The 10,807-nt window shown below is 57.6% G+C and overlaps 4 protein-coding genes across 5 annotated transcripts in view; 2 read left to right on the top strand and 2 right to left on the bottom strand.

Moving 5' to 3' along the window:
- The first annotated feature begins 629 nt into the window (after nucleotides 1-629).
- On the top strand, nucleotides 630-1,666 carry dusp28 (dual specificity phosphatase 28). The gene is made up of 2 exons (XM_086172255.1): nucleotides 630-1,244; nucleotides 1,321-1,666. Exons 1-2 carry the CDS (start codon nucleotides 630-632, stop codon nucleotides 1,438-1,440), a joined length of 735 nt encoding a protein of 244 aa, XP_086028381.1. The 3' UTR covers nucleotides 1,441-1,666.
- A 148-nt stretch (nucleotides 1,667-1,814) lies between these two features.
- Nucleotides 1,815-5,942, bottom strand: proca (protein C (inactivator of coagulation factors Va and VIIIa), a). Of its 2 annotated transcripts, none has more exons than XM_086172216.1 (9): nucleotides 5,839-5,942; nucleotides 5,407-5,523; nucleotides 5,145-5,302; nucleotides 5,035-5,059; nucleotides 4,251-4,361; nucleotides 4,016-4,156; nucleotides 2,850-2,965; nucleotides 2,656-2,773; nucleotides 1,815-2,569 (listed from the first exon to the last, which is right to left on the bottom strand). In XM_086172216.1, the coding sequence occupies exons 2-9, from the start codon at nucleotides 5,474-5,476 to the stop codon at nucleotides 2,001-2,003; spliced, it is 1,308 nt and encodes a 435-aa protein (XP_086028342.1). In that variant the 5' UTR covers nucleotides 5,477-5,523; nucleotides 5,839-5,942; the 3' UTR covers nucleotides 1,815-2,000. The 2 variants fall into 2 exon arrangements, with proteins under 2 accessions (XP_086028342.1, XP_086028343.1); XM_086172217.1 differs by having other exon boundaries at nucleotides 5,770-5,852.
- Nucleotides 5,943-6,665: 723 nt separating this feature from the next.
- Nucleotides 6,666-9,395, top strand: LOC147219449 (uncharacterized). The gene is made up of 5 exons (XM_086172211.1): nucleotides 6,666-6,751; nucleotides 6,880-7,243; nucleotides 7,342-7,422; nucleotides 7,510-7,590; nucleotides 7,670-9,395. Exons 1-5 carry the CDS (start codon nucleotides 6,728-6,730, stop codon nucleotides 8,593-8,595), a joined length of 1,476 nt encoding a protein of 491 aa, XP_086028337.1. The 5' UTR covers nucleotides 6,666-6,727; the 3' UTR covers nucleotides 8,596-9,395.
- A 389-nt stretch (nucleotides 9,396-9,784) lies between these two features.
- Nucleotides 9,785-10,807, bottom strand: part of saga (S-antigen; retina and pineal gland (arrestin) a) — a 5,683-nt gene continuing 4,660 nt past the window's right edge. The window contains exons 14-16 of the mRNA XM_086172266.1: nucleotides 10,661-10,713; nucleotides 10,209-10,218; nucleotides 9,785-10,107 (exon numbers count right to left, since the gene is read on the bottom strand). Of these exons, the coding sequence (XP_086028392.1) occupies nucleotides 9,981-10,107; nucleotides 10,209-10,218; nucleotides 10,661-10,713 (190 nt within the window). The 3' untranslated portion in view covers nucleotides 9,785-9,980. The remainder of the gene's footprint in view (nucleotides 10,108-10,208; nucleotides 10,219-10,660; nucleotides 10,714-10,807) is intronic.

Genomic DNA, 10,807 nt, shown 5'->3' with positions numbered 1-10,807 from the left:
TCAGTGTCGGAGGTGAAAGGGCTCCCTCTGTTCCTGCTAGCATCCTGCTAGCATCTGCTAGCATCCGTTATTGATCCGACGCACTCTGCTGATCGATCACCGGCCTGCTTGTTCCAGTCAATAATCAGAGATAATCCACAGCTAAACACTCCAACACTCTCCATGGAATTAAGAGAAGCAAATAAATAAATATAAAATTTAAAAAAAAACAGGAAGTGGAAGGAAGTAAAGATAAGATACACTATTGATTCCCCACAGGGGAAATTCCCTTTGTCACAGCAGTGTAACTGTTTTGTCAAAAATAAAATATAGACAGAAGACATCCACTAATAGATACACAACAGGGAGAACAACAACATCAGTGGTGACAATGGACAACATAATGGAACAGTAAGGGTGAAAAATAACAACCAGAAGTAAACAGATGTGAGCTGCAAGGCTCTGCAGGTGTTTTCCTCCATCTCACCTGAGTTTCTGTCCAGGTGCAGCTGAGCGTGCAGGAGCGTCTCTCCTCCAGCCTTCTGCTGTGAAGACGACAGACTCACAGGATCGGATAAAAGAATGAATGAACATGCACAAAGCGTCTGGTGAGAGGATGAACACGTAACACCCGGAGGAGCCGGCCTTCCATGTTTATTGTGAAGATAAGCAGGTGTATTAAGCAGAGATCTTCCATATGTGGGTTAGTGTTCCACTGCACTCCTTCCAGACGTGAGACGTGGCTGAAGGTGTCGGGCGTTGGGGGTTTTAGGACCCGGAGACCGGCCGCGGTAAATATAGCAGCGTCGGCTGGAGAGGAGAGCGAAGGCGCCAGCTGGACCTGGACTCTGGATGTTTACGCGGACATTTGTCTTGCTGATTTTCCCGGGAAGGTGGGTTTCCTGTCACGGCAGGAAGCGATGCGGCGGCTGTGTCAGGTGACCGACACGCTGTTCATCAGCGACGCCCGCTCCGCCTGCAGCGAGGAGCTCATCCGGCAGGCGGCGGTGACGCTCTGCATCAACGTGTCCAAGAAGCAGCCCTTCCCCCGCGGCGCCGTCGCCCAGCTGCGCGTCCCCGTGTACGACGACCCCGGCGAGGACCTGTACGGACACTTCCACCGCTGCGCCGACGCCATCCGCCAGGAGGCGGCGCCGGGCGGACGCTGCCTGGTCTACTGCAAGAACGGACGCAGCCGCTCGGCCGCCGTCTGCGCCGCCTACCTGATGAAGCACGGCGGGAAGACGCTGGACGAGGCCCTGCGGGTGAGAACCGGCGGCAGGAAGTGACCTCGCCGAGGACTCATTATTGAGCGGGCGGTTGTTTGGGTGTGTGTGACAGGCGCTGAAGGCGTCCCGTCCCGTGATCCAGCCCAACCCCGGTTTCCTGTCGCAGCTGCGCGCCTTCGAGGAGGAGCTGAGGAGGCGGGAAACCCTGGCTGAGGGTTCAGCTGATCTTTGAAGGAGCTCTCGCTGCGGTCGCTGAACTCGACGCCGACGGTCGTCTCTGGATGTCACCGCCCGCCGCCCACTGCGAGGTCAAAGTCCAAACATCTGCCGGGCGTCGGCGTGTCCGCTGAAAGGTCGCGCTTCTAACCCCGTACGCCTGCGGCTGTGATGTCACTTCCCGTTGTTTCTGAGACAAAGCTTGTCCTCGCCGTGTCAGCGAGTCAATAAAAACATCTCCATTTACGTGTTACCGTTATTTCCCGATCAGTCGTGGTCGATAGGCTATTGACGAGCGAACGGATGACGTCGGAAGTTGTCTTTTGAAAAAAACGGCCGGTCGAGATCCAAATCGGAGGAAGGTGAGAAGAAGAAAACAGAAACTACCGCTTCACGTGTTTCTTTTTTATTCCAACTCGTCTGGCGAATCCAGAAGCGTTACCGTCGAGTGATGGTGGCCAGAAGCCCCTCCCTCTGAGCCGCCGGGCGGTCGGAGGACGGAGCGGCCGGACGAGCGACGGAAAAATAAAAATGCAGGAATTAAGGTTGGAATCGGCGCGAGGAGGAAGGCGGCGCTCAGGCCTGGCTGGAGGCGTCGTGGGCGCGGCGCTTCTCGTCGATCCACTCGTGGTAGTTGGACACCTTGGTGAAGACGCCCAGCTTGTCCTCGCGGCCGCAGCCCTCCCCCCACGACACCAGGCCCACCAGGAACCAGGTGCCGTCGTACAGCGTGACCATGGGGCCGCCGCTGTCGCCCTCGCAGGCGTCCACCCTGCGGCCCAGGATGCCGGCGCACAGCACGTTGTCCGTGATGTTGTTGGTCATGTGACGGGCGCACACCTTGCTGTCCACCAGCGGCACGCGGATGACATTGAGCGCCGAGCTGTAGCCGGTGGCGTTGAGGCTGTTCTTGCCCCAGCCCGTCACCACCGTCATGGTGCCGTTGCGGTTCAGCACGCCCTCGGCCAGCGCGCGGCCGGGCATGCACACGGGCAGGATGAAGTCGGTCAGCGCCACCGGCCTCTCCAGGCGCAGCAGGCCGATGTCGTTGTCCAGGCTGCCGCTGTCGTACGAGGGGTGCGAGAAGATGGCCGTCACCTTCAGCAGGGCCTCGGTGCCCTCGTCGCGCTGCCGCTCGTAGTCGCCTGCGGACGCACGAGGCCAACCGTTGGCTCCGGCACGCCGCTTTCATCGGGGACGCGTTACGTCGTCGGCTCGGACGTCCACTCACCCAGTCGGACCCAGAACTTCACGTTGTTCTGCAGGCAGTGGGCGGCCGTCAGGACCCAGCTGGGGTCGATGAGGACGCCCCCGCAGTGGAACCTCCCCACGGCGTTCAGCAGCAGCACCTGAGGAGACGCGGCCTCGGACCGTCAGCCGCCGCGGGGGATCCGGCCTCGGCCCGTCGGAGGCGCCGCCTCTTACCTGCCACGGACTCTCGCCCTTCTTGCCCACCTCCCCCCCCACGGCCCAGGGCAGCATCTTGTTCTCCACCCTGGGGTAGGACGTCTTGGAGAGCAGCTGGCCGCAGGACTTATCACCTGCGGGCGCACGACAGCAACCTCACTTCCTGTCATGTTGTTTTCTCACTTCCTGTCATGACTTCGCTTCCTGTCGTGGTCTCACGTCCTGTTGCATCCATCGTTTCACTTCCCGTTGTGATCTCACTTCCTGTCTTCTGACTTCCTGTCGTAATCTCACTTCCTGTTGTGATCTCTCTTCCTGTTTTCTGACTTCCTGTCGTGATCTCACTTCCTGTTGTGATCTCTCTTCCTGTTTTCTGACTTCCTGTTGTGATCTCACTTCCTGTTGTGATCTCTCTTCCTGTTTTCTGACTTCCTGTCGTGATCTCACTCCCTGTTGTGATCTCACTTCCTGTCCTCTGCCATCCTATCGTGATCTCACTTCCTGTTGTGATCCCACTTCCTGTTCTCTGACATCCTATTGTGATCTCACTTCCTGTTGTGATCCCACTTCCTGACTTCTGACTTCCTATTTTGATCTTACTTCCTATTGTGAGCTCACTTCCTGTTGTGATCCCACTTCCTGTCCTCTGACATCCTATTGTGATCTCTCTTCCTGTTTTCTGACTTCCTGTTGTGATCTCACTTCCTGTTGTGATCTCACTTCCTGTTGTGATCTCACTTCCTGTCCTCTGACTTCCTGTCGTGATCTCACTTCCTGTTGTGATCTCACTTCCTGTCTTCTTGCTTCCTGTTGTGATCTCACTCCTTTTCATGACTTTGCTTTCTGTTGCCTCCATGATCTCACTTCCTGTCGCTCCCCTTCATGCAATCTTTGAAACTTGTGAAAACTCCAACTACCGACAGATATACCGTTTTATGACTGATACTTTATGACACGTTGTATTCCGCTCGCCCAATTTTTTGAAATTTGATTTCAAACATCATACATTTCCTCTTGCTTCCTCTTACAGTTCATTGATTGTACACAAAATAAGTGTTGTTTCCATTTCATGGATATTGTTTGTTTGTTTATATGTTTTGTTTGTTTACAATAAAGATAAAAAAACACAGTTTTCACTTCCTGTTTTAGCACTCCTTCTCTGAGCTCACTTCCTGTTTCCTCACCCTTGGGGGAGCAGGTCCTGCCGTCGTCCTCCAGCCTCCAGCCCTCGATGCAGCTGCAGGTCCTCCTCAGGCCGCCCTCCTCCTCCAAACAGTCGTGGTTGCAGCCGCCGTTGTCCAGCGAGCAGTTGGTGGCGGTCTGAGCTGCAGGACAGGCGGCCATTTTTATGGGAGTATGTGTTTTCATCAGACACACACACACACACACACACACACACTCACACACACACACACGTACGGTAGTCGCAGTGTTTGCCCTCGTATCCCTGGTGACAGTGGCAGTGGTAGGCCTGGATCATGTCCACGCAGCGGCCGTGGACGCACGGCTGCGAGGTGCACTGGTCTGCGTCTGAAAGGTGTGCGAGCAGGTGGACACCAGTCCCAGAGCCTGAGGCCGAGCCGCCCGCTCCTCGCGGGATTAAGGGATTAGCAAGTAATCTCATGGATTAACGGATTAAGGAAGACCTCTCTTGGGATTAGGGAGGTGTTACCTGAGGATTAAGGTTTCCTGGAATTAAGGAGGGGTTACCTGAGGATTAGGGATGAGTTGCAAGAAGATTACCGTGTTACCTGGGGATTAAGCAGGTGTTACATAGAGATTAGGAAGGAGTTACCTGAGGATTAAGGAGAACCTCTTTTGGGATTAAGGAGGTGTTACTTGATGATTGAAATTACCTGGAATTAAGAAGGGATTACTTGAGGATTAGGGATGAGTTACAAGAAGACTACGATGTTACTCAAGGATTAAGCAGGTGTTACCTCGGGATTAGGGAGGTGTTACCTCAGGATTGAGGAGAACCTCTCTTGGGATTAAGGAGATGTTACTTGAGGATTAGGGGTGAGTTACAGGAAGATTACCGTGTTACCTGAGGATTAAGCAGGTGTTACCTAGGGATTAGGGGGGGGGTTACTGGAGGATTAGGGAGGAGTTACCTAGAGGTTAAGGAGGGGTGAGTTGAGGATTAGGATTACGGCGGCATCCTTCCTGGAGGTGAAGAAGCAGGCTGATGATTGACAGGTACCTGTGTATGCTATCCAGAACTCCAGCTGTGGAAGCACACACTCATCTTCATCACCTTCTTCATATGTGTGTGTGTGTGTGTGTGTGTGTGTGTGTGTGTGTGTGTCTCACCGTGGCCTCCCTGGTGATGAAGATCTCCCTGGCCTCCTCGAAGTCACAGTTCTCCTCAATGCACTCTCTCTCCTTGTCTCCAGGCTTCAGCTCCTCCAGGAAGGAGTTAGCTCTCCGCGAGCGCAGCAGCATGTGGGCGCTGGGGGGCTCCCTGAACACTGACACACACACACACACACACACACACACACACACACACACCTGTCAGGTGTGAGGCCACGCCCCTGGGGGGCCCCTTCCTGTCTAAGCCCCGCCCACTCACCGGCCATCCCCAGAGCAGACGCCACCCACAACGCCGTGAGCGCGGCGGCGGACAGGAGGGGGCGGGGCATCGTGGCGGACGCAGCCAATCAGATGACGGGGATGTGAGGGTGAGAGCCTGCGGGAGCAACCGAGTGCCGTCAATCAAAGCGGGTGGCGGCGGCGGGCGCAGGTTGGTGGGGTCGTCCCGGGTCCTTGGGGTCGGGGGTCAGAGGTCAGGGGTCGCGTGGAGTCGCCCCGTCCTCCGGAGCGCCGGCCCGTCTCCCTCGACCGACGCTCCGAGACCAACAATTATCCAGAGGCGTCGGCGGGCGCGGACCGGAGGCCCCCGGCAGGATGACCTTCACGGCGGACCCCGACTGACCTTTGACCTCCCACCTCAGCAGAGGAGCAGCAGGAGAACATCCAGGGACCTTCTGATCAGCCGACCCACCTGTGGAAAGCAGCAGCTTCCAGAAGAATGAGCTTCCTCCGACTCGCCTGGGTTAATGACTGACAGCTGTGTTTGCTGACAGTCCAGGGTCTACACACACACACACACACACACACTCCAGGGCTCCCAAGGACTCCTGGATGTTTCCAGGATGCCCATCAATCAATGACTGGAAAACCAAATTTATCCTGAAGATTAAAGGATTTGGACGCATAAAGGCTTTTCAATCATAATTACATAACACACACACACACACGCACACACACACACACACACACACACACACACACACAGATCACTCTGTATTAAGGCACATGTCTGATAGTTGTTCCCTGTGAACCATCAGCATCACACACTGTTTATGGTGTGTGTGTTCCGGTCACAGCCCCCCCCCTTGCAAAGTGTGTGTGTGTGTGTGTGTGTGTGTGTGTGTGTGGAAACCAGGACAGGTTTCCAGGTTAGCCATTGAGCCTTTTGTTTCCCGCCCGTCTCCCCTTTGTGTCCGCAGGTGTCGGGGTTTTCAAAATAAAAGCGTGAGCATAAAGGATGCGTGTCTGGTTCCACGGCTTCCTGTTTGTCTCCTCCGGCTCGCCGCCGCCGCCGCCGCCGCCGCCGCCCCCCCGCTCGCTCAGACATCGCCGTGGCGACCCAGAACACGTCCGTCTCAGGTTGGTTGTTTTTCTCCAGACAAACAAAGAGTGGAGAGGAAGAGGAGGGTGGAGACGATGGAAGATAAACTCTGCTGTCTCATTTTTCCTGGCAGGACACCACACACACACACACACACACACACACACACACACACACACACACATGCCGAGGGGGGGCCGGGGGTGGATAAAAGGGCGGCGGCGTCTGTCGCCAGCCGGTCTTCCCTGGAGCGGCGAGGATGCAGACTGACGGGGACGCGGCGGTGAGTCCGGCTGCGGCCAATCAGGGTTCAGATCTCCCGCCGCCACGAGACTTAGCTCCAATCGTCATGACGACGGTCGCCGTCGGTGTCGTCGGAGGGTTTCTGACGGGCCGGTCTCTCCCGCCCAGGTGTGGCGCCGGCTGCTCGCCGTCCTCGGCCTGACGTCCGGCTGCGCCGCCATGCTGCTTCCCAACGGGTCGGCGTGGGGCCGGCCCCCGCCGCCGCCCGGCGCCGACTCCAACACCTTCTCCTGGCGTCCCGGCGACGAGCCCGACTTCCAGAACCGGGCCCTGGAGGCCCCGCCCACCGGGCTGCCGGGCTTCCCCGCCGGGATGCCGCGCGGGGGCGGGGCCTCCGACGGCGTCCTCCTGCCGGACGCCGCCCTCTGTGAGCGGGTGAAGCCCCCCGACCCCACGCCGCTGTTCTGCCACTGCCTGCGCTGCAGGGGGACGGCGGGGCCCAAAGGGGAGCGAGGGAGCAGGGGCCCCCCAGGTAGGAGACCTCCTCCGGTAGAAGCAGCGAGCGAGCCCTCCGGGGCGCCGCCGCCGCCGCCGCCGCCCGACGGCAGCTGACGGGCTCTTCTTGTCCAGGGGGGCCCGGGAGCCCCGGCGGGAGGGGCCTCACGGGGCCCGGAGGCCGCCCGGGATTCTCCGGCCCTCGAGGGATGAAAGGTGAGGAACCCGTTTGTCTCAACAGCATCTTCAGCGGCACCTTCTCGTCCCGGATGATCCCGAGCTGACGGCCGGCTGTGGTTGCAGGTCAGAAAGGCGACGGGGGTCTGAAGGGCCAGCAGGGGCCCGCCGGGGTCACGGGGACCAAGGGCGAGCGCGGGGTCAAAGGTCAGCGGGCGACCTCGTCTCGTTATCTCGGCCGCCGTCTTCTTCCCGGTCGTGAGCCTGTGCTGTGTGTGTCCTCCAGGGGAGAAGGGGGACCCGGGGCTGCCGGGGGCCTCCGGGCTCCGGGGCCCCCAGGGAGAGGCCGGAACCTGCCCCGCTTTCTGCGACGGAGGCCGAGCGCTCCCGGGGACGCAGGGACACCCGGGGCCGGCGGGGGCCCGAGGCCTGCCGGGGGTCCGGGGCCAGGCGGGGGTTCGAGGGTTCAAGGGTGAGAAGGGGCAGGACGGGGAGCCGGGCCCCCCGGGGCCGCCGGGATGGAAGGGCGACGGAGGCGAGCGGGGGGCTTGCGGGTGCGGCGGCGGCGAGAAGGGATCGGACGGGGCCGCCGGGCCGGACGGGTCCGCGGGCCCCCCCGGGGCCGCCGGCCTCAAAGGGATCCCGGGCGAGAAGGGGGGGTCGGGTCCCCCGGGGCCGCCGGGCCCGGCGGGGCCGCCCGGGCCCTGCGCCCCCCCGCTCCACTCGTCCTTCTCCGCCTGCATCGCCGAGCCCTTCCCGGCGGCGGACTGGCCCGTGGCGTTCCCACGCGTGCTGTCCAACCAGCCGGGGCACTTCCAGCCGGCGCAGGGCATCTACACGGCGCCCGCCAACGGCACCTACGTCTTCTGGCTGCACCTGGCCGTCGCCCAGCGCCCGCTCAAGGTCGGCCTCTTCCACGACCACCGGCCGGTGGCTCGCGCCACGCAGGGCGCCGACCGCTCCACCGCCAGCCTGAGCGCCGTGCTGCGCCTCGCCGCCGGCGCCCGCGTGTGGCTGCAGGTGAAAAGCGCCTTCAGCAACGGGATGTTCACCGACGCCGAGAGCAGCAGCTGCTTCTCCGGCTTCCTGCTGCGCGCCGACGCCTGCTCCGCCCCCCTGGGGCGCCTGCACCCGCCCGCCGGCCTCCCGCGACCCGGCAGCTTCGGCTGGGGCAACTTGGAGACGTCCGACATCAGACCCCCCGGCCCGTAGAGGCGCCGCGGCGTGATTCCCTCCTCCTTTTCCGTCTTTTCGTTTCTTCGGGGCGAAAACGTCCGAAACGTCACGGCAGCCGGACGTCAAAACGGAAATAAAAGATGCAAACAAATGAATGTAAATCTATTTTCCCCGCAATATTTGAAGCGATCGGTCCGTGACAAAATCTGTTTTCTGTTCATTTTAAAGTTATTCTCTGGCCGTAAATGTGTTTTCAGAGACGGAAGGTCTGTCTTGAACACCACGTCGTTCCCTCCTCCAAAAATATTATTTATTTCGGCAAGACCTTCATCACCCTGAAAAGATCATTTTTGAATCATCTGACTCATTCGAATCATCTGATTCATTTGAATCACCTGACTCATTCAAATCACCCGACTCATTTGAATCATCTGACTCATTCGAATCATCTGATTCATTTGAATCATCTGACTCATTCAAATCACCCGACTCATTTGAATCATCTGACTCATTTGAATCATCTGACTCATTTGAATCAATTGAGTCACATGAATCACACTCCTCCGAAAGATCCGATTCGTTCGAATCAGAGCCGTCGGACTGATTTGAATCATCGTGATCGTTCGACTCACGTGAATCGTCGGAATAATCCGACTCTTTTGAATCCACCGAACCACTCGGGACAATGAGACTCTTTTAAACCGTCCGATTCGTCTGAAAAAACGGAAATGTCTGTAACCTCGCTCATCGTAATCACCTGTATCATCTTAGTGCTACTGCTCGTCCGAATCATCTGTCAGACCTGCTCGGACCTTCTCATTAAAGGCTTGGAAGCATCATGTCAGACTGTCTTTCTCCCCACCTTCATGTTTGGAAGAACAAAAACAAACGATCGTCCAAAAGCGGTCGTGCGTCAAGATCGAGAAGCCGGACGAGATGGAGCCCAGGGTTCTCCGCGGGTTCCCTCCACGAGGTTCAACAGAGGCTCGAAATCATCTCCAAGCGTGGATGGGGGGCGTGTGATTGACAGCTGACCCGCCGGATCAAGCCCCGCCCCCTCCGGCGGCTGCGATCGCCGGATCCACCGATCCTTTAAAATAGCAAGAAATAAAGAATCCCAAGAAGCAGCTTTTATTCAGAAAGACTCTAAACGGGTCGGGAGAAGGTCAGCGGACAGAAGCGGCTCGACGGTCCAGCAGAAGGTGCAGCTCGGGGTCGGAGGTCATCGCTTCCACCATCTTTTATTTCAATCAACTATATTTTCACACTAAATGTGACTTCGTCCTTTTCCGTGAAGTCAATCGGCGGAAGAAGCAGGAAGTGGACGACGCAGAAGCAGAAGAAGAAGAAGAAGAAGAAGAAGCAGAAGAAGCAGAAGAAGAAGAAGAAGAAGAAGAAGAAGCCACCCGGCCGGCCGCCACTTATTTTTCTTTGGGCGCCATGTCGTCGCCCCCAGAGACGTTGCCCTCTTCGTCATCGTCGTCAGGGACCATCCCCCTCAGGTAGGAACGCTTGAACTCCTGGAAGACCATCTCATCCTCCAGTTCACTGCAGGCGCACACACACACACACACACATACATACACGGTCACTTCCTGTTAGCTGGTCATGCTAATGGCATCCCATGGTTGGCAGTGGGGAACACTCACCTCTCCTTCACTGGCAGCAGCAAGAAACACACACACACACACACACACACACACACACACACACAGATTTTAGAGTGTGTGTCATTGAAACATCAACGGGATAAGGACAGGAAGTAGTGTGTGACACCGATCAATAAGAAATCAACCTATTGCAGCGGAATAACAAGGAATTAGCTATTAATTAATGGGGACCAACGAGGTCTTTGAACACGAGGGTGAAGCAGGAACAAAGGAAACTGATCATTGGATCAAAGGGCGCTGGCAGAACATCAAAGAGGTCAAAGGGTGCAAAGATCATAGGGTTGAGGTGAACGTCAAAGAGATTATAGGGGGCCGGGCGATCTTAGCAGAGATCAAAGGGATCTCAGGGGGTGGGGTGAACATCAAAGAGACCGCAGGCGAATTTGAAAGAGATCAAAGGTGAGGTTCAAAGAGCTCACAGGTGAACTCACCTGCGCTGGGTTTTGGATGCATCAGCTTGAAGGGAACCTCCAGCCCCACCTCACTGCCACACACACACACACACACACACACACACACACACACACACACACACACACACACAAAGGTCACATGACTGATGATGTCACAGGAGACGC

Source organism: Fistularia commersonii, chromosome 25 (genome assembly GCF_037954325.1).
Source record: "Fistularia commersonii isolate RoL2024-O1a breed Wild chromosome 25, RoL_Fcom_v1.0, whole genome shotgun sequence".
Taxonomy (NCBI): Eukaryota; Metazoa; Chordata; class Actinopteri; order Syngnathiformes; family Fistulariidae; genus Fistularia; species Fistularia commersonii.
Note: the sequence above shows the minus strand (reverse complement) of the source record. Positions and strands in the feature narration are given on the sequence as shown.